We start from the raw sequence: 27926 nt of genomic DNA, 5'->3' as shown, positions 1-27926 counted from the left end.
GAAACAGTTCATTTGCTGGATGGTGGGAAAAATATACGAGTTGAATCCCTTTTAATTAAGGTTAGGGGTCATTCAGTATTTAAAACTTTTAAGTCAGGCAATGTATTGGTTGATGGGTCACAGTATAGCCATATATGGTTTCTTTTGATTTACTATTCATCACAGGTTTCTCACACAAACCAACTGTCTTTTATTTTGGCCAGATGGGCAATAGACCTATTGAGATATTATTTTAAAGTGTGAACAGCTGTTTTTAAGCGAAAGAGTAAGTCATCTGTTTTAGTCCTATGTAAGTCTGCAGTAAAATTATTGTTTTACCATGGTGCAGAAAACAAATTAAGATCGGTGATTATTTGAAGTCTATGCTGATTTAATTATAGGATGGAATAATGGGAGCAGATTACAATAATCTTTTGTGGATGATAAATTTGGGAGAGAACATGTATGTGTACCTACTATTTTGTTAAATAGCGCACATACAACAATAGTGACAATGTAATAATAATGACATTTGGTGCATGGTAATGTTTTTTGTTTTTTTTTAAATTTTTAAAAGGTGAACCTATGTTCATCAGTCACCTGTGCCAGTTGTACCTTTACGAGTGGCTGCTGCCAACAGGTTTGGCTATGTGTAAGTGTGTGTGTGTTATATATATATATATATATATATATATATATATATATGCACACACACACCACACATCATTGGTCCCCCTTTGCACTGGGAAGGTGTCATTTCCAGAGGGGGGACTATATTTGTGAGGGATGTGTGTATGAAGCCAAAAAGTTAAATGTACCATGAAACCTCATTATCTTCATTAAAAGTAGCATTAATCTTAAGATTAATTTTTTTCCTATTGTTTCTAGAGTGGTGAAGAATCGGATATTGATTGGTCCAAGCTGCACGTGATAGGGGCCTGTACAGACTTGGAAAAACCTTATCTACGCCTTACCTCAGTGAGTACATGGATTTGGGAAGCTTTCTTTGCATCTCATATTTATATTTCCCCTCTTTAGAATATTTTGCATTCTGTTATTTTGGTAAAAAGGAACACATGTATAAATTTTGAAACTTGTCCCTAGTTTAAAATTTTATGGTTGAATTCTTCTTTATGAAATGATATTGATTCTTTCGTTATCCTGGAATATTGCTGTATCGGTACAGAAATGTACTATGTTTGATACTGTTAGTGTTGTGTATATGGGTTCTTCTTCAGTGCTGGTTTTAAAAAAAGGACTTGACTTCAAAATATAAACATATTGTTTTTAAAAAGATTGCACCAATTAATATATTGAACCCATAAAAAAAATGTTTTCAAAAAACCAGTGCTATTTGTTTACTTTATTGCAGTGTTACTTTAAAATTAATTACCCACCCCTAATGCTTCAGACAGTGAAACCTTTTTAATTTTTTTCAGTTCTCTTAAATGGATATATGCCATATCTGTGGTCTGAAGGATATTATGCTTTAATTGAAATGAATATACAACATTTTTTGGAACTAATTGATATTAAGTAATTGGGGCAAATTTAATTTGCCCGTGGTACCAGATTCCCAAGCATTACCACAAATGTTGTAGAGTGCCTGTGGTGCCAAATTCCCAAGCATTACATTGCCACAAATGTTTTAGTGGGGTAGACATAGTCATTTAAAAAACAAGACAGAATGGTTATATATGATGTAATTTAATGAGATGCCTTCAGCAGATTGGGAAAATAAGTCAGTTGTAAAAATTATGGTAATGCTTGGCATGTGAGAAATCAGCACATAAGGATAAGAGAATAATTGAAGGAATGAAATCACCAAATGGTACAATATTATGACATGGATTTATTTTCTTTCAATCTTCTCCAAAAAAATATTGTCCTTGCTCATTTATTCTTTGGTCATAATGACATCACTCTGGGGAACCAAACCAATATTATCAGGAAATGTGTAGTAGTTCCCTCAAGAACTTCACCAGCACATTTTTTGTGTTTGGCTTTTCATGGTGTAGTGCCTGAATGTAAACAAACCAATTAATAATCAAAGCCAATATATCACAGAAACAACAACTGGAAAGAAATATAAATTTTGTAAGAGTTTTATTACGAAGTGAAATTATAACTAATAAAGCACAACAGAATTTCTTCAACGGGTATTAGCATCTTTCCCCTCCAACATTACACAGTGCAGCAACATTTATAAGCTGCCTAATATAGTTTTACTTACTATGCCCTTGAAGTACTTGAGCGCATTCATAGTTTTACTTACTGTGCCCTTGAAGTACCTGAGGACATTCATAGTTTTACTTATTGTGCCCTTAAAGTACTTGAGGACATTCATAGTTTTACTTACTATGCCCTTGAAGTACTTGACCACATTCATAGTTTTACTTACTATGCCCTTGAAATACTTGAGCACATTCGTAGTTTTACTTACTGTGCCCTTGAAGTACTTGAGCACATTTATAGTTTTACTTACTGTGCCCTTGAAGTACTTGAGCACATTTAAAGTTTTACTTAATGTGTCCTTGAAGTACTTGAGGACATTAGTAGTTTTACTTACTATGCCCTTGGAGTACTTGAGCACATTCATAGTTTTACTTACTGTGCCCTTGAAGTACTTGAGCACATTCATAGTTTTACTTACTATGCCCTTGAAGTATTTGAGCACATTCATAGTTTTACTTACTATGCCCTTGAAGTACTGGAGGACATTCATAGTTTTACTTACTGTGCCCTTGAAGCACTTGAGGACATTTATAGTTCTACTTACTATGCCCTTGAAGTACTTGAGCACATTCATAGTTTTACTTACTATGCCCTTGAAGTACTTGAGCACATTCATGGTTTTACTTACTGTGCCCTTGAAGTATTTGAGGACATTCATGGTTTTACTTATTGTGCCCTTGAAGTACTTGAGCACATTCATAGTTTTATTTAATATGCCCTTGAAGTACTTGAGCACATTCATAGTTTTACTTACTATGCCCTTGAAGTATTTGAGCACATTCATAGTTTTACTTATTATGCCCTTGAAGTACTTGAATACATTCATAGTTTTACTTACTATGCCCTTGAAGTATTTGAGCACATTCATAGTTTTACTTACAATGCCCTTGAAGTATTTGAGCACATTCATAGTTTTACTTATTATGCCCTTGAAGTACTTGAATACATTCATAGTTTTACTTACTATGCCCTTGAAGTACTTGAGCACATTCATAGTTTTACTTACTATGCCCTTGAAGTACTTGAACACATTGATAGTTTTACTTACTATGCCCTTGAAGTACTTGAGCACATTCATAGTTTTACTTATTATGCCCTTGAATTACTTGAGCACATTCATAGTTTTACTTACTATGCCCTTGAAGTACTTGAGCACATTCATAGTTTTACTTACTATGCCCTTGAAGTATTTGAGCACATTCATAGTTTTACTTATTACGCCCTTGAAGTACTTGAATACATTCATAGTTTTACTTACTATGCCCTTGAAGTACTTGAGGACATTCATAGTTTTACTTACTATGCCCTTGAAGTATTTGAGCACATTCATAGTTTTACTTATTATGCCCTTGAAGTACTTGAATACATTCATAGTTTTACTTACTATGCCCTTGAAGTACTTGAGCACATTCATAGTTTTATTTAATAAGCCCTTGAAGTATTTGAGGACATTCATAGTTTTACTTACTATGCCCTTGAAGTACTTGAGGACATTCATAGTTTTACTTACTATGCCCTTGAAGTACTTGAGTGCATTCATAGTTTTACTTACTATGCCCTTGAAGTACTTGAGGACATTCATAGTTTTACTTACTATGCCCTTGAAGTACTTGAGGGCATTCATAGTTTTACTTACTATGCCCTTGAAGTACTTGAGGGCATTCATAGTTTTACTTACTATGCCCTTGAAGTACTTGAGCGCATTCATAGTTTTACTTACTATGCCCTTGAAGTACTTGAGGACATTCATAGTTTTACTTACTATGCCCTTGAAGTACTTGAGCGCATTCATAGTTTTACTTACTATGCCCTTGAAGTACTTGAGCGCATTCATAGTTTTACTTACTATGCCCTTGAAGTACTTGAGTGCATTCATAGTTTTGCTTACTATGCCCTTGAAGTACTTGAGCACATTCATAGTTTTACTTACTATGCCCTTGAAGTACTTGAGTGCATTCATAGTTTTGCTTACTATGCCCTTGAAGTACTTGAGCACATTCATAGTTTTACTTACTATGCCCTTGAAGTACTTGAGCATATTCTTCTTCACCTCATCAGCATGGGAAGATGAAGCAAATGGCTCTTGGTTGCACTAATTCTTTCTTTGAGCAGATTTTATCAACAGTCTCTGAGATACCCTCAAGAAATCATTAAAATTTAATGCATTATCAGTGGTGGTGGTAAGAACAGATTCGCTAAATGATAATAATAAAAAGAATAATAATAATAATCTGATTAACAGGTGAATATTTGCAAAGAAATTATTGCATACTTGTCAAATTACATGAAAATATGCCTGATGTATGGGCTGTGATGTCTAAAATTATAAAATTAGTTAATAAATATTTTTAACACAAAATAATCATATTAAAACATGAAATGTTAGCATGCATTTCTTTTCTATTTATCTATTTCTGTTTAAAAGACACTACCTGCAAACTGTAAAATGCTTATGTCTGATTTTCAAAATATTACTGCAAAAATGATTAATAATCACTAGAAGCAACAATGTAATAATGCTTGAGACAGGTGTCACAAAAACATTTGGGATAAGGGACACTTTAGATCTGGTTGTCAATATCCTGTTGTCAACAAACTTTAGTACCTCACAACTTAAAAGGGCAGTTGCATTAAATATACATAGCTTTACTTTAAATCTGCCAAAATATTATTGACAGAACATATGCAGACAAACTGCAAACAGCTTTATTGTTTTGTGAATTTTTGGCTGAATGTTGATTAAATCACAGTTTATGTTAACAGTTGTGACACAGCAAACATTTAAAATTTTGCTCAAATGGACTCGATGATTACAAAACTATGTATGGATGTTTTAAGTAGTAAAAAACCTAACCTTTTTTATGTAGAAATAGTTAATGTGACATAATAAGATACCTGACGTTCTGTTGAATCTTGCAATGGATAAATCTTTGTAGACATTGTTAGATTCTGACAGATGTACCGCACAGGACCTCTTCAAGACATTTAACAAGAACGTGACAAACCTGTTTGTTCAGGGCAATTCACATGTGTAGTGAAACATATCTGGCAAACAAAGGTCACTACAGTAACTTTGTTGACCCAAGTGAAATCTTGTTACCTAATCCTTGTCGCTGGTTGAAACTTTGTTTTTGTTTGTGATGTTCAGCATTTTTCCAAAATGCTTGCAACATTGTTATAGGGAAACATTTCAGCAATGTCAGTAAATAAATAAAATGCATCATGAAACTTATGCTTTCAAAAAACGAACTTTATTTATAAGCTGTTATTGACGTTGTCCTAAACTGGTGAAAGACACTTGTTTGCTGGTAAATATTGGTAAGGAACGCTCGGGACAGGCCATAGCATGGTGTGTCTTGGGCGAAATGTCCATTAAATCCAAATTACATTTTCTGTACATACCTTGTGATGTTTACTGAAAGTGTGTGGTTTAAAGCTCACTAAATTGATAATACAGACAATTTTGGTCAGATAGAACATTCTTCCATAAACACATGTAACCTGTATTTTACCTCTAATTGTTTCCTCTTTCTGGTACCATTTTGGTGTGAAAATTAATACATTATGGCTAATTATCAATTATTGACATAATTTTGAATGATTTCCAAGCTCTTACTGCTTCTTTAAGAGGTTTTTGTCATGTATCTACAACATCTGCTACAAATATATTACATTTTTTTTTATTACTTTTCCACAACCACCTCTAATTGTGACCAACACTGAAGAAGAGCTAATATACTATCATATAAACTCTCTGTTTAACTGAACAATTTAGTTTTATTATAAAGTTTACTTTAATGTAAAGATTATTCATGCAAAACACGTATTATTTATTCCTAATTTATACAGATAAGTGATGTTTGACTTCTAAGTTAACAGATAATGAGACAGCAATGCCAGTCTTCTAGTGGTGATGCATTATTTCTTGTGTTGATGGTATTAAACTTTGGGAATGAAGTTCTTGAAATAATAGGTACAGGTATAATTTTATATTATGTATTGTTTTCAAGTTGAGACATTGTTTTGTGAACACGTCATTATTTCAAACAACTGAATCAGTTAGTTTGATCGAAAGATGATTATGTACGAGTTAAATGACATGTTTGGTGCAGTTTATGGAAATGCACATCCTGCCTGCATTTTAAGTAATGTCTTCAATTGACAGCAGTATTTATTAGAGTTGTGGTCCAAGATAAATTTGAGCATTCATCTCAAGTTTAAATTTTTGCCATGTTGCAGGCTCCAGACCCCAAAACAATCCGCCCCCCATCAGTGCTTCAGAAGTCTGTACAAATGGTTCAGGAACACTGGAAGCAGAACATGAACTACCACTATGCCTGTGAGCAGATGAAGTCGATCAGACAGGACTTAACTGTAAGGGGACTTGGAAATGTTTGTCATTATGAAAATATGCCATGAATCTAAAAAAATTAAATATGTTCATTCTTAAGTCAGCAAGATATAAAGTATAAATTGTTAGCATTGTATATGTGTCAATATGCTGGAGAATTGTAGGTGTTTGCATGATGGTTTCACTGAAATGGGTTGAGTACTGCAGTTTTTTATGTAGGTCGTATGTACCATTTTAGGCCTGTTTTATATCATTTCCATAAAGACTTATGATCATTTTTGTACTTATATTATTGACAGAAGATTCTTTCAGAAAATTAATTAATGAAGCGGTTGTATTAAATGTAAATCCATAGAAAATCCTATATTTACCAAAGTTTGGCTTGTTATCTTTTGTGTGGGTGATTTTCTCACTTTAGTTTTAGTAGTTGATAATTATCCTGATGCATGGAGTGCCATCATATTTGTAAGCTCTGGACCTGTGAAAGCAGTAATAGTCCATGCAGTGATGTTGCTAAGCCCATTTTGTTTATTAGTAATAATCCATACTGTGTGTGATGTTGCTAAAATCCATTTAGGTTTTCAGTAATATTCCATACAATGACATTGCTAAATCCATTTCGGTTATCACTTATAGTCCATGCTGTGGCATTGTTAAATCCATTTCGGTTATCAGTAATATTCCATACAATGACATTGCTAAATCTATTTCGGTTATCACTTATAGTCCATGCTGTGGCATTGCTTAATCCATTTCACTTATCAGTAATAGTTCATGCTGTGGCATTGTTAAATCTATTTCAGTTATCAGTAATAGTCCATACTGCACTGTTGCTAAATCCGTTTGGTTATCACTTATAGTCAATGCTGTGGCATTGCTAAATCCATTTCACTTATCAGTAATAGTCTGGTGATGACGTTGCTTAATCCATTTAAGTTCAATAATAGTCCATACTATGACATTGCTAAATCCAGTTCATTTATTTGACTGCTCTCTGTGTCTAAGGTGAGATACTTATTTGTGCTTGGTGGCTTAAAATACAAAATGGCTACTAAAATTTTGTAGTAGCTTGCCCATTTATTACTAAATTATGATAAATACTAGAAACACTGCCTTGTCTGATGTGATAAATACTTGGAACACTGCCTTGTGTGATGTGATAAAACTTGAAACACTGCCTTGTTTGATGTGATAAAACTTAACACTGCCTTGTCTGATGTGATAAATACTTGGAACACTGCCTTGTCTGATGTGATAAAACTTGGAACACTGCCTTGACTGATGTGATAAAACTTGGAACACTGCCTTGTCTGATGTGATAAAACTTGAAACACTGCCTTGTCTTATGTGATAAAATTTGGAACACTGCCTTGTCTGATGTGATAAATACTTGGAACACTGCCTTGTCTGATGTGATAAATACTTGAAACACTGCCTTGTCTGATATGATAAATACTTGAAACACTGCCTTGTCTGATATGATAAAACTGGGAACACTGCCTTCTCTGATGTGATAAAACTTGGAACACTGCCTTGTCTGATGTGAAAAAAACTTGCTAAATACATTTGTCTCATTCATTTTTTAGGTACTAGTGTGTCGATTTATATAAAATTGCTGCCTTGTTACTTCTTGAAAATTAACTGGTTCAGCAATGTTTTAAATTACAGATCTTAATAAAATTGCTAATTGGTTTGAAATCTTTCAGCAGATTAAAAAATTGTTTAAAGACTTAGGGCAGAGGATATAATTAAAATTGTATAGAAGGTTGACACTGTATTTTGTTTTCATTATTAGAGATTTATTTTGTTACTTTTAGGTTCAAGGAATAAGGGATGAGTTCACAGTGAAGGTGTACGAGATACATGCTAGAATTGCAATGGAGAAGGTCAGTATAAGTTACAGCAAGAGAAAGAATTATAATGAGATACATGCTAGAATTGCAGTGGAGAAGGTCAGTATAAGTTACAGCAAGGGAAAGAATTATAATGAGATACATGCTAGAATTGCAGTGGAGAAGGTCAGTATAAGTTACAGCAAGGGAAAGAATTATAACGAGATACATGCTAGAATTGCAGTGGAGAAGGGCTAGAATTGCAGTGGAGAAGGTCAGTATAAGTTACAGCAAGGGAAAGAATTATAACGAGATACATGCTAGAATTGCAGTGGAGAAGGTCAGTATAAGTTACAGCAAGGGAAAGAATTATAATGAGATACATGCTAGAATTGCAGTGGAGAAGGGCTAGAATTGCAGTGGAGAAGGTCAGTATAAGTTACAGCAAGGGAAAGAATTATAACGAGATACATGCTAGAATTGCAGTGGAGAAGGTCAGTATAAGTTACAGCAAGGGAAAGAATTATAATGAGATACATGCTAGAATTGCAGTGGAGAAGGGCTAGAATTGCAGTGGAGAAGGTCAGTATAAGTTACAGCAAGGGAAAGAATTATAACGAGATAGATGCTAGAATTGCAGTGGAGAAGGTCAGTATAAGTTACAGCAAGGGAAAGAATTATAACGAGATAGATGCTAGAATTGCAGTGGAGAAGGTCAGTATAAGTTACAGCAAGGGAAAGAATTATAACGAGATACATGCTAGAATTGCAATGGAGAAGGTCAGTATAAGTTACAGCAAGAGAAAGAATTATAACGAGATAGATGCTAGAATTGCAGTGGAGAAGGTCAGTATAAGTTACAGCAAGGGAAAGAATTATAACGAGATACATGCTAGAATTGCAATGGAGAAGGTCAGTATAAGTTACAGCAAGGGAAAGAATTATAACGAGATACATGCTAGAATTGCAGTGGAGAAGGTCAGTATAAGTTACAGCAAGGGAAAGAATTATAACGAGATACATGCTAGAATTGCAATGGAGAAGGTCAGTATAAGTTACAGCAAGAGAAAGAATTATAACGAGATACATGCTAGAATTGCAGTGGAGAAGGTCAGTATAAGTTACAGCAAGGGAAAGAATTATAACGAGATACATGCTAGAATTGCAGTGGAGAAGGTCAGTATAAGTTACAGCAAGGGAAAGAATTATAACGAGATACATGCTAGAATTGCAATGGAGAAGGTCAGTATAAGTTACAGCAAGAGAAAGAATTATAACGAGATACATGCTAGAATTGCAGTGGAGAAGGTCAGTATAAGTTACAGCAAGGGAAAGAATTATAACGAGATAGATGCTAGAATTGCAGTGGAGAAGGTCAGTATAAGTTACAGCAAGGGAAAGAATTATAACGAGATACATGCTAGAATTGCAATGGAGAAGGTCAGTATAAGTTACAGCAAGAGAAAGAATTATAACGAGATACATGCTAGAATTGCAGTGGAGAAGGTCAGTATAAGTTACAGCAAGGGAAAGAATTATAACGAGATACATGCTAGAATTGCAGTGGAGAAGGTCAGTATAAGTTACAGCAAGGGAAAGAATTATAATGAGATACATGCTAGAATTGCAGTGGAGAAGGTCAGTATAAGTTACAGCAAGGGAAAGAATTATAATGAGATACATGCTAGAATTGCAATGGTGAAGGTCAGTATAAGTTACAGCAAGGGAAAGAATTATAACGAGATACATGCTAGAATTGCAGTGGAGAAGGTCAGTATAAGTTACAGCAAGGGAAAGAATTATAACGAGATACATGCTAGAATTGCAGTGGAGAAGGGCTAGAATTGCAATGGAGAAGGTCAGTATAAGTTACAGAAAGGGAAAGAATTATAACGAGATACATGCTAGAATTGCAATGGAGAAGGTCAGTATAAGTTACAGCAAGGGAAAGAATTATAACGAGATACATGCTAGAATTGCAATGGAGAAGGTCAGTATAAGTTACAGCAAGGGAAAGAATTATAATGAGATACATGCTAGAATTGCAGTGGAGAAGGTCAGTATAAGTTACAGCAAGGGAAAGAATTATAACGAGATACATGCTAGAATTGCAATGGAGAAGGTCAGTATAAGTTACAGCAAGGGAAAAAATTATAACGAGATACATGCTAGAATTGCAGTGGAGAAGGGCTAGAATTGCAATGGAGAAGGTCAGTATAAGTTACAGCAAGGGAAAGAATTATAACGAGATACATGCATGAATTGCAATGGAGAAGGTCAGTATAAGTTACAGAAAGGGAAAGAATTATATCGAGATACATGCTAGAATTGCAATGGAGAAGGTCAGTATAAGTTACAGCAAGGGAAAGAATTATAATGAGATACATGCTAGAATTGCAGTGGAGAAGGTCAGTATAAGTTACAGCAAGGGAAAGAATTATAACGAGATACATGCTGGAATTGCAATGGAGAAGGTCAGTATAAGTTACAGCAAGGGAAAAAATTATAACGAGATACATGCTAGAATTGCAGTGGAGAAGGGCTAGAATTGCAGTGGAGAAGGTCAGTATAAGTTACAGCAAGGGAAAGAATTATAACGAGATACATGCTAGAATTGCAGTGGAGAAGGGCTAGAATTGCAGTGGAGAAGGTCAGTATAAGTTACAGCAAGGGAAAGAATTATAACGAGATACATGCTAGAATTGCAATGGAGAAGGTCAGTATAAGTTACAGCAAGGGAAAGAATTATAACGAGATACATGCTAGAATTGCAGTGGAGAAGGGCTAGAATTGCAGTGGAGAAGGTCAGTATAAGTTACAGCAAGGGAAAGAATTATAACGAGATACATGCTAGAATTGCAGTGGAGAAGGTCAGTATAAGTTAACAGCAAGGGAAAGAATTATAACGAGATACATGCTAGAATTGCAATGGAGAAGGTCAGTATAAGTTACAGCAAGGGAAAGAATTATAATGAGATACATGCTAGAATTGCAGTGGAGAAGGTCAGTATAAGTTACAGCAAGGGAAAGAATTATAACGAGATACATGCATGAATTGCAATGGAGAAGGTCAGTATAAGTTACAGCAAGGGAAAGAATTATAACGAGATACATGCTAGAATTGCAGTGGAGAAGGTCAGTATAAGTTACAGCAAGGGAAAGAATTATAACGAGATACATGCATGAATTGCAATGGAGAAGGTCAGTATAAGTTACAGCAAGGGAAAGAATTATAACGAGATACATGCTAGAATTGCAGTGGAGAAGGTCAGTACAAGTTACAGAAGGGAAAGAATTATAACGAGATACATGCTAGAATTGCAGTGGAGAAGGTCAGTATAAGTTACAGAAGGGAAAGAATTATAACGAGATAGATGCTAGAATTGCAATGGAGAAGGTCAGTATAAGTTACAGCAAGGGAAAGAATTATAACGAGATACATGCTAGAATTGCAGTGGAGAAGGTCAGTATAAGTTACAGAAGGGAAAGAATTATAACGAGATACATGCTAGAATTGCAGTGGAGAAGGTCAGTATAAGTTACAGCAAGGGAAAGAATTATAACGAGATACATGCTAGAATTGCAATGGAGAAGGTCAGTATAAGTTACAGCAAGGGAAAGAATTATAACGAGATACATGCTAGAATTGCAATGGAGAAGGTCAGTATAAGTTACAGCAAGGGAAAGAATTATAACGAGATACATGCTAGAATTGCAGTGGAGAAGGTCAGTATAAGTTACAGCAAGGGAAAGAATTATAACGAGATACATGCTAGAATTGCAATGGAGAAGGTCAGTATAAGTTACAGCAAGGGAAAGAATTATAATGAGATACATGCTAGAATTGCAGTGGAGAAGGTCAGTATAAGTTAACAGAAAGGGAAAGAATTATAACGAGATACATGCTAGAATTGCAATGGAGAAGGTCAGTATAAGTTACAGAAGGGAAAGAATTATAACGAGATAGATGCTAGAATTGCAGTGGAGAAGGTCAGTATAAGTTACAGCAAGGGAAAGAATTATAACGAGATACATGCTAGAATTGCAATGGAGAAGGTCAGTATAAGTTACAGCAAGGGAAAGAATTATAACGAGATACATGCTAGAATTGCAGTGGAGAAGGTCAGTATAAGTTACAGCAAGAGAAAGAATTATAACGAGATACATGCTAGAATTGCAATGGAGAAGGTCAGTATAAGTTACAGCAAGAGAAAGAATTATAACGAGATACATGCTAGAATTGCAATGGAGAAGGTCGGTATAAGTTACAGCAAGGGAAAGAATTATAACGAGATACATGCTAGAATTGCAGTGGAGAAGGGCTAGAATTGCAGTGGAGAAGGTCAGTATAAGTTACAGCAAGGGAAAGAATTATAACGAGATACATGCTAGAATTGCAATGGAGAAGGTCAGTGTAAGTTACAGAAGGGAAAGAATTATAACGAGATACATGCTAGAATTGCAGTGGAGAAGGTCAGTATAAGTTACAGCAAGGGAAAGAATTATAATGAGATACATGCTAGAATTGCAGTGGAGAAGGGCTAGAATTGCAGTGGAGAAGGTCAGTATAAGTTAACAGAAAGGGAAAGAATTATAACGAGATACATGCTAGAATTGCAATGGAGAAGGTCAGTATAAGTTAACAGAAAGGGAAAGAATTATAACGAGATACATGCTAGAATTGCAATGGAGAAGGTCAGTACAAGTTACAGAAAGGGAAAGAATTATAACGAGATACATGCTAGAATTGCAGTGGAGAAGGTCAGTATAAGTTGCAGAAGGGAAAGAATTATAACGAGATACATGCTAGAATTGCAGTGGAGAAGGTCAGTATAAGTTGCAGAGGGGAAAGAATTATAACGAGATAGATGCTAGAATTGCAGTGGAGAAGGTCAGTATAAGTTGCAGAAGGGAAAGAATTATAACGAGATACATGCTAGAATTGCAATGGAGAAGGTCAGTACAAGTTGCAGAAGGGAAAGAATTATAACGAGATACATGCTAGAATTGCAGTGGAGAAGGTCAGTATAAGTTGCAGAAGGGAAAGAATTATAACGAGATACATGCTAGAATTGCAATGGAGAAGGTCAGTATAAGTTACAGCAAGGGAAAGAATTATAACGAGATAGATGCTAGAATTGCAGTGGAGAAGGTCAGTATAAGTTACAGCAAGGGAAAGAATTATAACGAGATACATGCTAGAATTGCAGTGGAGAAGGTCAGTATAAGTTACACCAAGAGGAAGAATTATATTCTGAATACTGTGAATTTATTTATTTTAAACTTTTGTGAGTATTTAAATGTTATTTGGGAAAGTTGACCAGTTGTCCCTACACAAAGATCATGCTTTGTCGAGTCAATAGTTTTGTTGTTTATAACAACCACTTAATCCATGACAACTGATACTTGAAAATGCTTCATTAATGGTACATTTTGTTTTGTTCTCAAAATATTGAATGATATTCATTTTGTGTGATTTAACTGTAACACAGTATTATCTAGATGTTGATTTCCTAGCAGGTTAATATGAAAGTTTACTCAAATTCATATAAAATTCACAGAAGGTACTGCCGGGAAAAAATGTGGAAGCATTCCCCACCATCTTCTGGGGTGTCTATTCATTCCCAATCCCAGACCGGTTTGATTATAGATCTTCGCGATTCAGTTTGTGTAAATGATCACCAGATTCTCTGAATACAAAGTTTATATACCCCTAGTCACAGTGCAGTCACAGTTTTGGTGATGTGACATTAATTTTTACCCCGTTTCTGGGGGTTGTATTTTTACACTGCACTGATTTTCAGATGGCAGTAATGTTTAATGCAGCTGAGTTTCAAATGACATGATTGTTTCTTGAGATAGGACATTGCTGTGTAAAAACATGGGTAAAACAATAAGTGGCTAAGAGCTCTTTTGAATTATTTATAAATACAAGTACTGTGTATCCAGTATTGTGTGCAGGGCTCGAATTTAACACAAATTTCTTTGTAGCCAGAAGGACTAGTATATTGAGATATTTACTAGTCCTGCCAAATCTATACTAGTCCTGTTCACTAAACATTGTTACACAGCTTTCATGTACGTTTACCGATTCAATTTTAAAGTTCAAACAACCTGCAACAAAAATTGCATACACCAGTTACACCACATAACATTCCTTTCCTCGTCATAATTCAGCCATTCCATCTTTTGTCCATTTCTTCTGAAATTTTCTATTACGCTTTTCCCTATCATAAGAATTATTCCTCATCATTCTCATTCAACTTTTGCTTTTTTTCTAGTGGCTGAACACCTTCTATCAAATGCCTCATTTGCCTGTCTTATAAGGAGGGAATTGTGCCTTGTTTTGAAATATGAGATGTTATAGTATAGCTGATGCTAATTATTTAAAGCAAGAAAGGGAATGGCACAGTATCCTTTATATAAGAAAGTCAGAGCAAGAAACACGTTTCAAAACACGTGTCTTTGACCCCTCCCACAATTAAATGGCCTCTCCCTAACAAAGACAACTTCAACGGATGTTCTGCTTGATCAAAGCAGTGGCTATTGTAAACACTGTTATAAAATATTAGCATCAGAAGATAGTGTTAGTTTCAGCTTGGAAAAGGTGTATTCCCATCAAACGAAGCCATCTGACACTCGGCGCGTTGTATTTAACAGCTCCAATTACGGAATCTTAATTCGTAAGTTTGGTAATTGTTCCTAATTAATGGAACCTCATTGTATTGATGAAATTAATAATAAGGCAGAAAATTTTCAAATCTTTGATGCCCATGCTCAGAGATTTTAATTCCCAACAAATGTATGGCATTCTGCGTGTATTCAATTATTTGTTCATTCCTGTAAGGGAAAAATATAAAAACTGTTCTTATCATCATAGAAAAAGTAGCTGTATGGAAAGGATGTGTCAATAACGTAATCGTAATAAATTGATATAATTCTTATAATTATTTCAATGGAAATTTAAAATATGTAGTTTCCTGTTTGTGACTGTTGGAGCATTTGGGTCGCGAGCAACAAAAAAAACCCATAAACAAAAAGAACGTGTGAACTAATTTCTTTGAATAGTTTTTGCTGTTTTCTTTTGTGTGGTATACCACTTTGTAGTTTGTTACTGTGGTCAAGGAAATAAAGTGTGAAATCACGTAATTTTTTCATTTAATTCGTTATCAGATTAATTAGGATCAATTACCAAACTTTCGTTGTTAATTACGGGACCATAATTTGCACTGTTAAGTGAAATGCACAAAATCGGATGGATTCTTGTTATAGAAACGCACCATTCCGAGGCAGAAATTGACTTCATCTGCTCATGCTAATATTTTATGACTGTGTTTACAATGGCCACTGCTTTGATTCTACAGAACATCTGCTAAGTCAAGTCTTTATTAGGGAATGGCATAAACAAACGCTGACTATTGATAACCGAAACTTACTAGCCCATCGGACTATAAACATTATGAAAGTTACTCGTCCGACAGGAAATCTGCTAGCCTCGGGCTAGCAGACTACCGCTAATTTAGAGCCCTGCCAATGTTTGAATTTAAAAACACCATAGTATTTTATGAAGTTACAGGTTTCTTCACTGTCCACAATCTAAAACCAGGGTTGTCCTGTTTTCTCTTTTTTGTTACAATTTCTTCTAATCACTTTTTACATGTAGGAGTTGGATTAAGGCACTAACGTGGTTCTAATCACGTTTTTTACATGTAAGAGTTGGATTAAGGCACTAATATTCTTCTGTAGAGGTACATCAGGCTCTCTGGATTTAGCATCTATGAGATTGCTATCCTGCAGAGGGTCGCCTTCTTGAATTGAGTTTTCAAAAAAAAACTCGTAGAAGTTACTACCTGAAGGATGCCCATGAGTTGAGCATCTGCTACTCCTAAACCACTTAATTCCATTCTTCAGTAGAAATAGAAACATACTGTCATAGTTTATCAAGCTTCAAACAAGTAACTACCTTAAACATACTGTCATAGTTTATCAAACTTCAAACAAGTAGCTACCTTAAACATACTGTCATAGTTTATCAAACTTCAAACAAGTAGCTATCTTAAACATACTGTCATAGTTTATCAAACTTCTAACAAGTAGCTATCTTCAACATACTGTCATAGTTTATCAAACTTCAGATAAGTAGCTATCTTCAACATTGATGTCCAAAACAATAAGAGCTGTGGAGATAGTTTCTGCCCAAAATATACAAATTACCCGAATTTCTACCCTCGTAGAGCATTCTTCTTTCTGAAACCTTGAAAAACTAACTTGCCTTATTGTTATCCATGCACTGTACTAAGCAGATGAGTCTGATACAGCCTTTAAAAATGACTCAGTCACCTACCAACCCGATCTACTTAATGATTCGGAAGTTCGCCGAGACATCTGCCCACCCAATCTACTTAATGATTCAGAAGTTGCAGATTAATGTTGTCTCAAATTGAAAATTGGCACCACACTGCAGTCTAGTAGGATAATACCATCTATCTTTACAGATGACAAAAATAATTATTTTGTCGAACATGCTAAGAAATCTCTCGGGCTAATTGTTAACCCGACTCTGACAGATAATCATCCTACTTTTGCTCAGAGAACTGATTTTACATTAAACATTCAATTAATAAGAGTTTAGTTTTCAAGTATCATCCAGGTTTTACAGGTAAATCAGGCAATGTATTAGATTAGAAGACCATTAATTGCACTTTTTGCATGAAACTGGATAAATCTAAAATAAGCAAATGACTTAACATTATTTATGCTTTCATCTTTTTAAGTTATTGTTATCAGACTCATAATTTAGCTAAAATCTACAAGATTACAGAGTTTCCATACGGTTAAATTCTTAAAATACAACATAAGTAAATTGGTAAACTGTTGTGGAAGCCAGATGAGTCTTTATAGGCCTTGCATTCCTTGAGCACATGTCTGGGTCTTTAATTGATGTGGGATGCTAAAGGTTATTGAGGGAAGATTAATTTTATATGCTGCATTTATGTATCTTTTCTTGAAAGGTTCATTATTGCACTGTAAGCAAATTGTTTTATTTCCATAGTGATAGATACCTACTACAGACAAATAGTGGTCTTGTTAGTCATGGGAAGGTACTGGGTAGTAGTAAACAATGACTTAATATTAGTATTATGAATATAATGGCAACCTGCGAATTGGACCAATATGGCATATTGGCCTGTGGAGAAACACTGGTAATTATTGAATATAATAAAGTAGAAATTTGTTTACTTCTGAAACTGAAGAATTTTTCTAATATGTTCATAAATGTTACAGGGAGACCATGAGGAGTTTAACCAATGCCAGACCCAGCTGAAGTTATTGTACCAGGAGGTCCCAAGTGGAAACCGACTGGAGTTCACAGCGTATAGGATATTGTACTACATTTTCACCTCTAATACTTTAGGTACGCTGGTTGTTTCCAAAACATTTTTGCTATAAAAAAAATTTCTTGCAAAGGTAGAGGCTGCAATTCTGATTATAAAATTTGTGCCAGGTTTTCAAATTTGTATTGCTTTGGATTTTCAGGCAGGCATGGTAGAATTTATTCTGCATTTGTTGATTTCCTACAGTAGAACAGGGTTGCCTAATAACTACAATAATTTTGGGGAAACAAGTAAAAATGGCAAGACGTTTTCAAAACCAGGTTTTAAAACTTTATCTCGGGTTTAATTGAAACCATGCGACACTTTCATGTTAGATAGATGAACACAAATACTAATAAGCAACTGGAAACTTCTGAGCTCAAGGATTCAAAGGTTATTAGGTTTAGAAAAAATCAAGGAAATATTCTGTATCAATTTCAAGTTACTTCACTGTTATTCGAAAGATAAAAATGCTTTTTCAGTTTTGTGTTTGCTTATAAACCTTGAATTTACTGACCAAATGATCAGTGCTGACCTGCCAACCCTTACAAATTTGCTGTAAATCTTTTAGACATGACCCTTAAGATACAGACTTGAATTTACTGACCAAATGATCAGTGCTGACCTGCCAACCCTTACAGATTTGCTGTAAATCTTTTAGACATGACCCTTAAGATACAGACTTGAAGAATAAAGCCTAAATTACAGAAATATGGTAAAATCCTGATAGTGCCGTGTCTGTGTTTGGATAGGAATTTTCATATTAGATTCAGTGAAATCAGTCAGGGTACCAGACTAATTTAAAGGTATACCTAAAAAAATTTTAACTGCACATTTTGTGATGCAAAATGTCGGCATAATCAAACTATTGCTTTTTTTTTTTTTGATGGCATCCTTTGATCAACAGTTCAGAATAAAAGGGATGATAAACCTCTTAAAAGGTCCTAATAGTTCAGAAGAATGAAACTACATATTTAGATTCTTGGGGAAAAAAAGCAAGAAGGGTAAATGGTAACTTTACATTTTACTTGAACACAATGCTTACCGTCATTGCTTCGGTCTTAAATCACACTTCTGGACTTTTAAATGTAGGTTTTCCTGGTTGACAATTGCAATACATGATATTTGTTACACATTGCTGAAAACTAGTCTAACTTGGTGGGGGGGAAAAGCCACTGCTTTACTGAGGCCTTTTAGGTCTGTCAGTGATTTATTTAATGTAACCCTATGGTCAGTGATCCATCTAATAAAACCTTATGGTCGGTGATCCATTTAAGATAGAGTATAATATTGTTTATGCATTTTTGTTGTTTTAAGTGCAATGCATTTGTGTGCCAGTTTGTAATATTTCATATTTTTAATCTCAGATCTGACGACTGCCATGGCATCTTTATCAAAAGAGGACAGAAAGGATGAGTGTATACAACATGCATTACAAGTTAGATCAGCCTGGGCATTAAATAACTATCATAGATTTTACAAGCTTTATCTATGTGCTCCCAAAATGGCAGGTTATCTGATGGACAAGTTCGTGGAACGTGTCCGAAAATCTGCCCTTAAGGCAATGATAAAAGCGTATGTATACCCAATTTTCTGGTTTACCTCTCTTCTCCTTTTGTAAGTTTTCATTGTGTATATCACATCGCTGAATTACTGTCTCTGTTACTGTCTTTTGCCTCAAACTTTGGATAAGGAAGGAGATAAAATTCATTAGCATATTAAGAAATAAAAGTCACAAATTTGGATCAACAGTTGGCATTTAAATGAGTTTTTGTAAAGTCATAATTTAAGACATTTTTTCATTTGTTAATTTTTTGAATTCAGTGAATTTTGTCGCTTAGCAAAATGAAGTTTCATGAGGTAAAATGCACTTGATTTACATTTTAGCTTTTATCGGCATAGATGTGAGTCAAGGTAGAGTTAGGCAGTCATTTATTGACATAAATGTGATTCAAGGTATTGTTAGGCAATCATTTATTGACATAGATGTGATTCAAGGTAGTGTTAGGCAATCATTTATTGACATAGGTGTGATTCAAGGTAGTGTTAGGCAGTCATTTATTGACATGGATGTGATTCAAGGTAGTGTTAGACAATCATTTATTGACATAGATGTGATTCAAGGTAGTGTTAGGCAATCATTTATTGACAGATGTGATTCACTGTAGTGTTAGGCAATCATTTATTGACATGGGTGTGATTCAAGGTAGTGTTAGGCAATCATTTATTGAAATAGGTGTAATTCAAGGTAGTGTTAGGCAGTCATTTATTGACATAGATGTGATTCAATGTAGTGTTAGGCAATCATTTATTGACATGGGTGTGATTCAAGGTAGTGTTAGGCAATCATTTATTGACATAGGTGTGATTCATGGTAGTGTTAGGCTGTCATTTATTGACAGATGTGATTCAAGGTAGTGTTAGGCAATCATTTATTGACATAGATGTGATTCAAGGTAGTGTTAGGCAATCATTTATTGACATAGATGTGATTCAAGGTCGTGTTAGGCAATCATTTATTGACATAGATGTGATTCAAGGTAGTGTTAGGCAATCATTTATTGACATAGATGTGATTCAGGGTAGTGTTAGGCAATCATTTATTGACATAGATGTGATTCAAGGTAGTGTTAGGCAATCATTTATTTCTTGAAGTTTCCTTTGCATGATCTTGAGACATCTGAAATGTCGTGTACAAAATGAATGATTTTAACACTTGCCCTTGTTTTGTTATATTTAGGACCATAAATATTATCAGGTGTGAAGGATCTTGCAGTTAACACATTACTGTACGTATTTCAGTATACTTCATTGTCTTCAAATTCATGGCAAGGCATTGAGAAAAGTTTGCTTATAATCAGTGACTTAATATTCTTACTTCTGGAATAAGACCTACTGCAGACATAGGTATATGAAGTCATTGGTAAAAATACCAAGATGGCTTACATTCCATTATCAAAAGAAACTATTGCACAACAGTTGCACTTAGAGCTGGCACTAAGTCTGAAGTTGTAGGTATAACAAGGGAAAAATGGTGTTGGGATAAGTGTAGGCATGACAAGGGAAAAAGGGGTGGTGGGATAAGTGTAGGCATAACAAGGGGAAAAAGGAGTGGTGGGATAAGGATAGGCATAATAAGGGAAAAAGGGGTGGTGGGATAAGTGGGTTCATATTTGCCACATTGATTTAAAACTGGGATGGCTTTAGGCTTCACAGTTCCTCTGGAAACTGCAAATATAGACACATATTCCCAAGTCAGCTGTGATTAAGCTCACACCTGATAAATCATTAATCAGGTAAGTATACTTGATACTGGATTATTGGAAGAAAAAGGGATATTATATTAATGTGATCATTTTCCAGGGAATGTTCTTTTCTTAATTAATATTTGATTTGAACAGAATTTCTGTATATAAAAACTTGAATTTGGCATTTGTTCCCAGATTCCAAGTAGAATCAGTAGAAAGAGAGAGTTTATTTTTCATTTTTTATAAACAATATTAAAGGGGAAACTTAGCAGTTGTATTAATAATTGGAGAAACACTGAAGTGATGATGTGAATATATGTCACAGGAATGTTTCTTTCGTGATTAGAGTTTTGTTTTTTAGGAAAACAACTCCATTTTTTCTTTGCAGTTTATGATTTGCCAGTTGTTTTTTTATTCTACATTTATTTATCACAAAATGTTATTCTTATTGAGTTGTCAAGGAATACAATAGTTTTGTGTTCTCTTATGTGTAATCTGTCTTTCAAGTATCACAATACACACATGCATACATACACACACATACATATTAGATAGGCTGAGGCATCACTTTAACTTGGCATTGAAGCAGGTAAGGTGTTTTCATTATAGCTGGTCAAAAGGATGGCTGTGCCAGGTTTTCGACATAACAGGTAATGTAACAGACATCATGATAGGGATAGACTTTTAATTTTTAAAAACCTAGATGGCCACAGATGTAGTATCTGTAATCAGATTACATTTTTCATTCTTTGCTCTTTAGATAAAAAGGCATTTTACTTAATGTACAACAGGTAAATTAATGTCCACCTTGAATCATAATAGAGTTAGAAAAAAATATTGCTGTTCTTGCTTTGATGAAATATTAAGATGGACATATTTTTTTACTATTATGGTTTTTTTTTCTTGTATTTTATTTATATATATATATATATATATATATCCACTGGACTGGTAAGTAGAAGGGTAAGTTTATATTTTATTAGAGGTAATTATTAGTAATTTTATTTATGACTCATTTTGTTTCTTGAATTGATATATATTTTTCTCTTCTTTTTCATTGGCTGATTTTCCTATTCCATCACAATCCACTTGCGTAAATTGTATGTAAAGATATCGGCCAACATTGAGTGTTGATTACGTCAAGGAAGAACTCGGCTTCTCTGATAGTGGCGAGGTTGTAGACTTCCTCAAGGGATTTGGGATTACTTTGAATGAAGACGAATCCAACATGGACTGCAAGTCGAGCATGGCAGCAGTTCAGGCCTTGTAGAAAAGCCACTCTCCCCTTACCCTATTGCAGCTGCTTCCCCTCACTACTCTAAGCTGATCCTACATTACCAAAAAATGAATGTGGTTTCTACAGCTCTGGTAGCTGTCTCCAAATATTTTCATAATTCCACAGATGCAGTCATTATCAGAGCTATTTCGTATTGATTTCCTTGTCGGTCTCAGTCTGCAGTCATCAGAAATGGATAAGATGAGGTTATGGCTAAAGAATCTCCTTTTTCTATTGGCTATTTGCTTTTTCCCATTTTTTTTTTACTTTTTTTTTTTTTTTTTTTTAAGTTTAAGGTTACATTTGCATCAGTACACCAACGTAAAAGGGACAGATTCCAAGCACAGACATTCCATGCATTTTACTGGTGAAATGTTTCATGTGTGGCAGAACTCTGTATTCCAGATCCACTTATTATGCGTTAGCATTGGAGTCTTCCAGTTTTTAAGTTCTTCATCTGTTACAGCAGCATTTACAGAACGGAAAGAAATGAACTTTTATTGTAATCAGATGCATCCAGTTATTTTAGTCTGTGGAAGAGAATATTGGAACATTAGTATCTAATCATGAGGTTATTATATTTCGACCTTTTTTTTTTCTCCAACAGTTCAACAGATGTTTAGTTTTCAGTATGAATTGCTGTTGTCAGAGGTTGAGAACCTAAAAGGAGAAAGCCTGATGGAGTCACAGGCTTCTATTCTAGACTTTTGATTTTTTCATCAAGCTATAACTACGGTTCTTTAAGTATGATAATGGATTGTCTGAAATCAAGACACTTTGCATTACCGAAACCAATACTAAATGTGGACCTAGAACATGAGATGACATCTCCAGCAACAAACCTTGTATGTACTGAGTGATGATTCATTGGATTGAGGAAGTGACTTTTAAGGCATTTTATTACCGTTTGGACTTCACAATACAATGTCAGAAATGCAGGATTACCGATGAATTTTCAGCAAGTGAAAAGGATATTCATCACCTTTTATCAGCCTTGTCATGTGATGTTTTAATTTAGTTAATGTAAGTATGGATACCAGTTAAGTTCGCATACTACATTTAGCAGGACCTGTAAGTTCAGATCTCCAGTCATGTCAGCTGTAATGGGACTGTTCATTTTGATAAATTTGTCTAATTCATCCCATCACAACCCTAAATCCACTTTACATCGGAGAGCTAAACTCTTTTAGTGGATCCAAATCTTGTGGAGTTGATTGTGAATTTTGGCACAGAGAAGTGACCACAATTGGACTTGGTTGATCTCATTCATGAAGCACCCAGATGTTGGCTACAGCACAATTATTCCTTGGTTGCAGATGTCTCTTTTTTTCAGTTTATTGTTTTAGCAGATTCCAGACCCATGGTTTTGCCAGCGCCAGACCTGCTGCTTACCAGCACTAGATCCGTGCTTACCAATGCCAGACCTGTTGCCTGCCTGCATCTGACCCGTTTCTTACCAGCTTCCTTGTTCCAGCTACCACAACTCTGTTCAATGTGGATTTTACAAATGTCATCTAGAATTCATGTTGGACAGAAGTTGTGGTGAAGAGGTGTAGGAGGAAGAAGAGTTGTCCATGCAGTTCCAACAGAATATACCTACGTCTTTCATTCATGTGTGTATATATGTGTATATATATATATATATATATATGTGTGTGTATTTTTATGTATATCTTATACATCAGTATACTATATATCAGTGTGAATATTAAATCGTAGGATGTCATAGTAAGTATGTTGCGTACAAGTTGACTTGTACTAGTTAATTTTACTTAAATGTTTGTTTACAAGTTGTCTCCCTTAATGTAAGCATATGTACTTGTACAGTTAATATGAATATTTCACTTATCTGCAGCTGTGCTAAATTATTTAAGAGGCTGATGAACCCTCTGGCATCATTTACAAAGTAAAATTGTTTTCTCCATTTTAATCATTGCACATTAGAACGATTGTCTTGATTATTAGCTCTACTGGTTGTAGAGAAAAAAGGCTATGGGATGGCCTGTTGTCTGTCTTCTTGCATCCATCACACCGTTAGCACACAATTGCTATTGCTTCTCCTAAAACACCTGGAGGATTGGCATCAACCATTACACATATATTCATCCCAAAGTCTTGTCGATCTTGAATGTAAATGATGCTGCTCAGATATCAAATATGATCACCACAGCAGCCATCTTGAAAATCTTGTTATAACTTCAGCTGAATAGAAGGTAATTTCAGCTTGGGTTTTTCAGGAAAGGCTTGTGATGCATAGTTAGTCTTGAATAAAAATGATGCCACCAGTATGGCCACCACAGTTGTCATCCTCATGTCACTACTCCACCTGAATGGCTGGTCATATATCAGCATGGCTTTTTTACTAAAAGACTTTTTATGATGTCTTCTTGGTCCTGATGAAAAGGCTGATGATCTTTCTGATTTTCACTATGGTCACTATAGTTTTTACTCTGAAAATAATTTCTCTGAAGAATATCTTAGATGATTTTAACACAGGGGAATTAAAATGAAAAAATGGTGTTCTTGAATGACATTTCTTTTTGGACAGTAGAGCAACAATCACTTCGAGGGACTTTTGTTTTTATATGCCTACCATAAAATGGAGAGTATTGTTATATTGAACTGGATCCAACTGGGAGGATATTTTTAACTTTGGGATAAGCAACTTAAAGAAGAAAAATGGTCTTTGCAAAATGGCTTGAGTTGTCGAAAATTTACCTTAACCAAAGTTTGTGGAGGGCTAGCATTAAGGTAGTTTACATTAAGTTCAGGTTTATTGTGAGATAGAAAGGGGTTTTGCTGAACAAACTTTTGTTGTAGAACAAGATCATTGACAAAACTTGGATAGTTTGAATTTAGGGTTTGTGGTCTAATGGTCGGATGTTATGGTCTTGGTAAGTCTAAAAAGAAAATAATCCTTTATTGATGGATCATATACTTTTGACTAAAGATCCAGTCATTAAAACACATGGGACAATAATCTCTTAAGCCCAACTTATGTCTGTGTACAGGACAATTCAGCATAGAGCGGGCGTATAATATCCATGATATTTTTGTATTTTGCTGTATGAAGAAATATGTATGTGTGAATTTAATGACTTAGTATGAGTGCTGTTGTGTGTGGATGTATGGATGGAAATTTTAGTGTTTCATTATGGCAATATATTTCATTTTAACACTGCCATGTTTTTTGATGTATCAGTATCTGTGTTTTGTAAGAGTTATGGTTGTTGAATATTGATGATGATTATTGTTGTCAGGCTTGCATGATTTCTTATGACCTCTCTTAGTGCGGATTTTCTTTTTTCAGCTGTAGATAATGTAAAGTGACATTTCATTAAAATAAAGAAAAGAATGAGCAGTACTTCAAACGTTGCTTCATTTTTTCCCAGAAATTAAGTTTTGGTTTTATATTTTTAAGATTACTTTTGTATTTGTGATCTTCCTGTTGAAATTCATAGCACATATTTTTACACTCTACCACTATCAATCAGTCATCTGAGTTAATCAGTGAATCAGTCTGGTTACCTACCCTGGTACCTTGAAACATGTTTTACAAATATTTTTTCTCAGTCCCAGTCTGTCTGTTCATTCATTCAGCTGTGTACAGGGTGTGAAAAATCTAGTTTCCAGGTGTCTACCATGTATTAAGTTTGGGTAGCTTTTTGCTGTCGTCTACAAAATATCAGTTGTATAACTCCAATGTTGGCATCAGTACTTATGTGTGCGTATGTGTGTGCAAAAGGGAGATTTAAATGACAGAAATTGCTTAAAATTCCTGTAAATGACATAATTTAAAACTGAAGAAGGTATGCATTTAGTCAATTAAAATAGAAAATCTTATGTTCGGAAACATTCATTTAGCATAGTGGTAGAGATCACAGTGATCAGATCTGACGCAGAGTGATGCTCAGACAGTTATTCTACAAATATTAAACTATCTCAAGTTAAAATATTGGATTGCATAGACATTAACCAAAGTACAAAACATGCCACCCAACATAGTCAAGTCCACACATTCTTTTCCAACCTCCTCCCATTGAAACAGTTGTTTTATCTGAAATCTTGTTTAATTTTCCACTGAAAATGTTTCTGAAGCAGTCTGATTAAAATCAGATCTCCACTGACCTTGGTGAAGATCCAACAGTGACCGCTTAAGAGTCATGTTCTGGTGACCTTTGAGTTAGCCAGTGGAAATGCAGCTTTCAGAAATTTGAAAGTGAATCAAATTGATAAGCACACACTGATGCTCTTATATACTGCTCAGTCTTCCAAACATGAAGATATAAGACTTAATCTGATTGGCTGATAAAATTAGCAATTATGGTAATTATCATGGGTCAGATCTTCATGTAGGACAGTGGAGATCTGATTTTAATCAGATTGTTATTAGAGGTATGCAGTATAATGGTTTACCATGGTATTTGTTTCCAGTGGTATGAACCACTGTGCTTTTCACAGTACCTTTAATCACGTTTGACACGTATCACATATGCCAAAACAGTATCCAGTCCAACTTTAGTAAAAATTTCAAAATATAACCGCCTCCAAACCATCATGTTTTGCTACTGAGGTGAATGAGTTGAGCGTGTGTCCTTTATGAGACCACAAATCATCCTACGATTTTCAGAAGTGCACTTCTTTTCTGACTAAACTTCATGTAATTTTTCAAGTTCACTAATTATTTTCTTGTTGAGTAAGTATTATACCCAGGTGTTGGCAATCCACTGCCTATTATATCTTCAGTATTAACACTTCGTATTTTTTGTTCTGTAGGCTGTCTAATGTGAGCATGATGTCTTTCATTATATCAATTATGGTATAAACTTAATCATCCCACGGATTATTTATTCTATTTACAAAGCCAGGTTTGACTTGAGGTGTTACAAATGATCAAAATATATTTTCGTTTGTAAATTCTCGTTTAATCCAACAGTCAGTCATACAACAGAAACAGTAAAAAAAGTGATCAGAATAGATTTAGTTTCTTTTCTGTGGTGAAAATTTCTGATGTCTTTGATATAAATTACTGCCTCAACAATAAATTGGAGGAACTATTTTGTCTCGCAGAAATAGCAGATGTTGTCTGAATGTGAAGAGTGAGCAAATAGGCATTAATGCTGGTACGGAAGTGAAATATGTGATCCATATCCCAATTGTCTTGCTTAAATGGCAGGGACGGTTTTGTAAAGTGTCAGAGGCTATGGTGTAGCTGTCTGTGCTATTATTGTTTTATATTGAAAGATATGGTTATATTTGTGAATTAAGTGCTATTATTGTTTAATATTGAAAGATATGGTTATATTTGTGAATTAAGTGCTATTATTGTTTAATATTGAAAGATATGGTTATATTTGTGAATTAAGTGCTTCAGACTTCTTTTGTTACTGAAACTGATGTGAGGTGTGTATGCATCCCATAGTCACTTCACATTATGTAGCTGATAAAATACAAATAATCGGCTAGGATGTAGAGCTAGCTGTCCATAGCAGTAGATATGTGAGTTCAAGGGAAGTAGAATGGCTTGTGGGTTCAGGTCAAGTTGAATATCTTAAAACTGTGGATGGCGACTATTTTAAATTGCATCAACCAATGAAGTTCTTAGTAGTTTTCAAATTTATCACCTCGACA

The 27926-nt window shown here is 34.7% G+C and overlaps 1 protein-coding gene across 1 annotated transcript in view; it reads left to right on the top strand.

The window, feature by feature from the left end:
- Positions 1-25659, top strand: part of LOC149802466 (leukocyte receptor cluster member 8 homolog) — a 59259-nt gene extending 33600 nt beyond the window's left edge. Inside the window, exons 10-15 of the mRNA XM_089951713.1 lie at positions 868-957; positions 6454-6588; positions 8383-8451; positions 17683-17812; positions 19139-19346; positions 22130-25659. Of these exons, the coding sequence (XP_089807839.1) occupies positions 868-957; positions 6454-6588; positions 8383-8451; positions 17683-17812; positions 19139-19346; positions 22130-22289 (792 nt within the window). The 3' untranslated portion in view covers positions 22290-25659. The remainder of the gene's footprint in view (positions 1-867; positions 958-6453; positions 6589-8382; positions 8452-17682; positions 17813-19138; positions 19347-22129) is intronic.
- The last annotated feature ends 2267 nt before the right edge of the window (positions 25660-27926 follow it).

Source organism: Sinohyriopsis cumingii, chromosome 3, assembly GCF_028554795.1.
Source record: "Sinohyriopsis cumingii isolate HCF-2022 chromosome 3, ASM2855479v2, whole genome shotgun sequence".
NCBI classification, from domain to species: domain Eukaryota; kingdom Metazoa; phylum Mollusca; class Bivalvia; order Unionida; family Unionidae; genus Sinohyriopsis; species Sinohyriopsis cumingii.
This window is presented reverse-complemented; position numbering and strand designations above follow the sequence as displayed.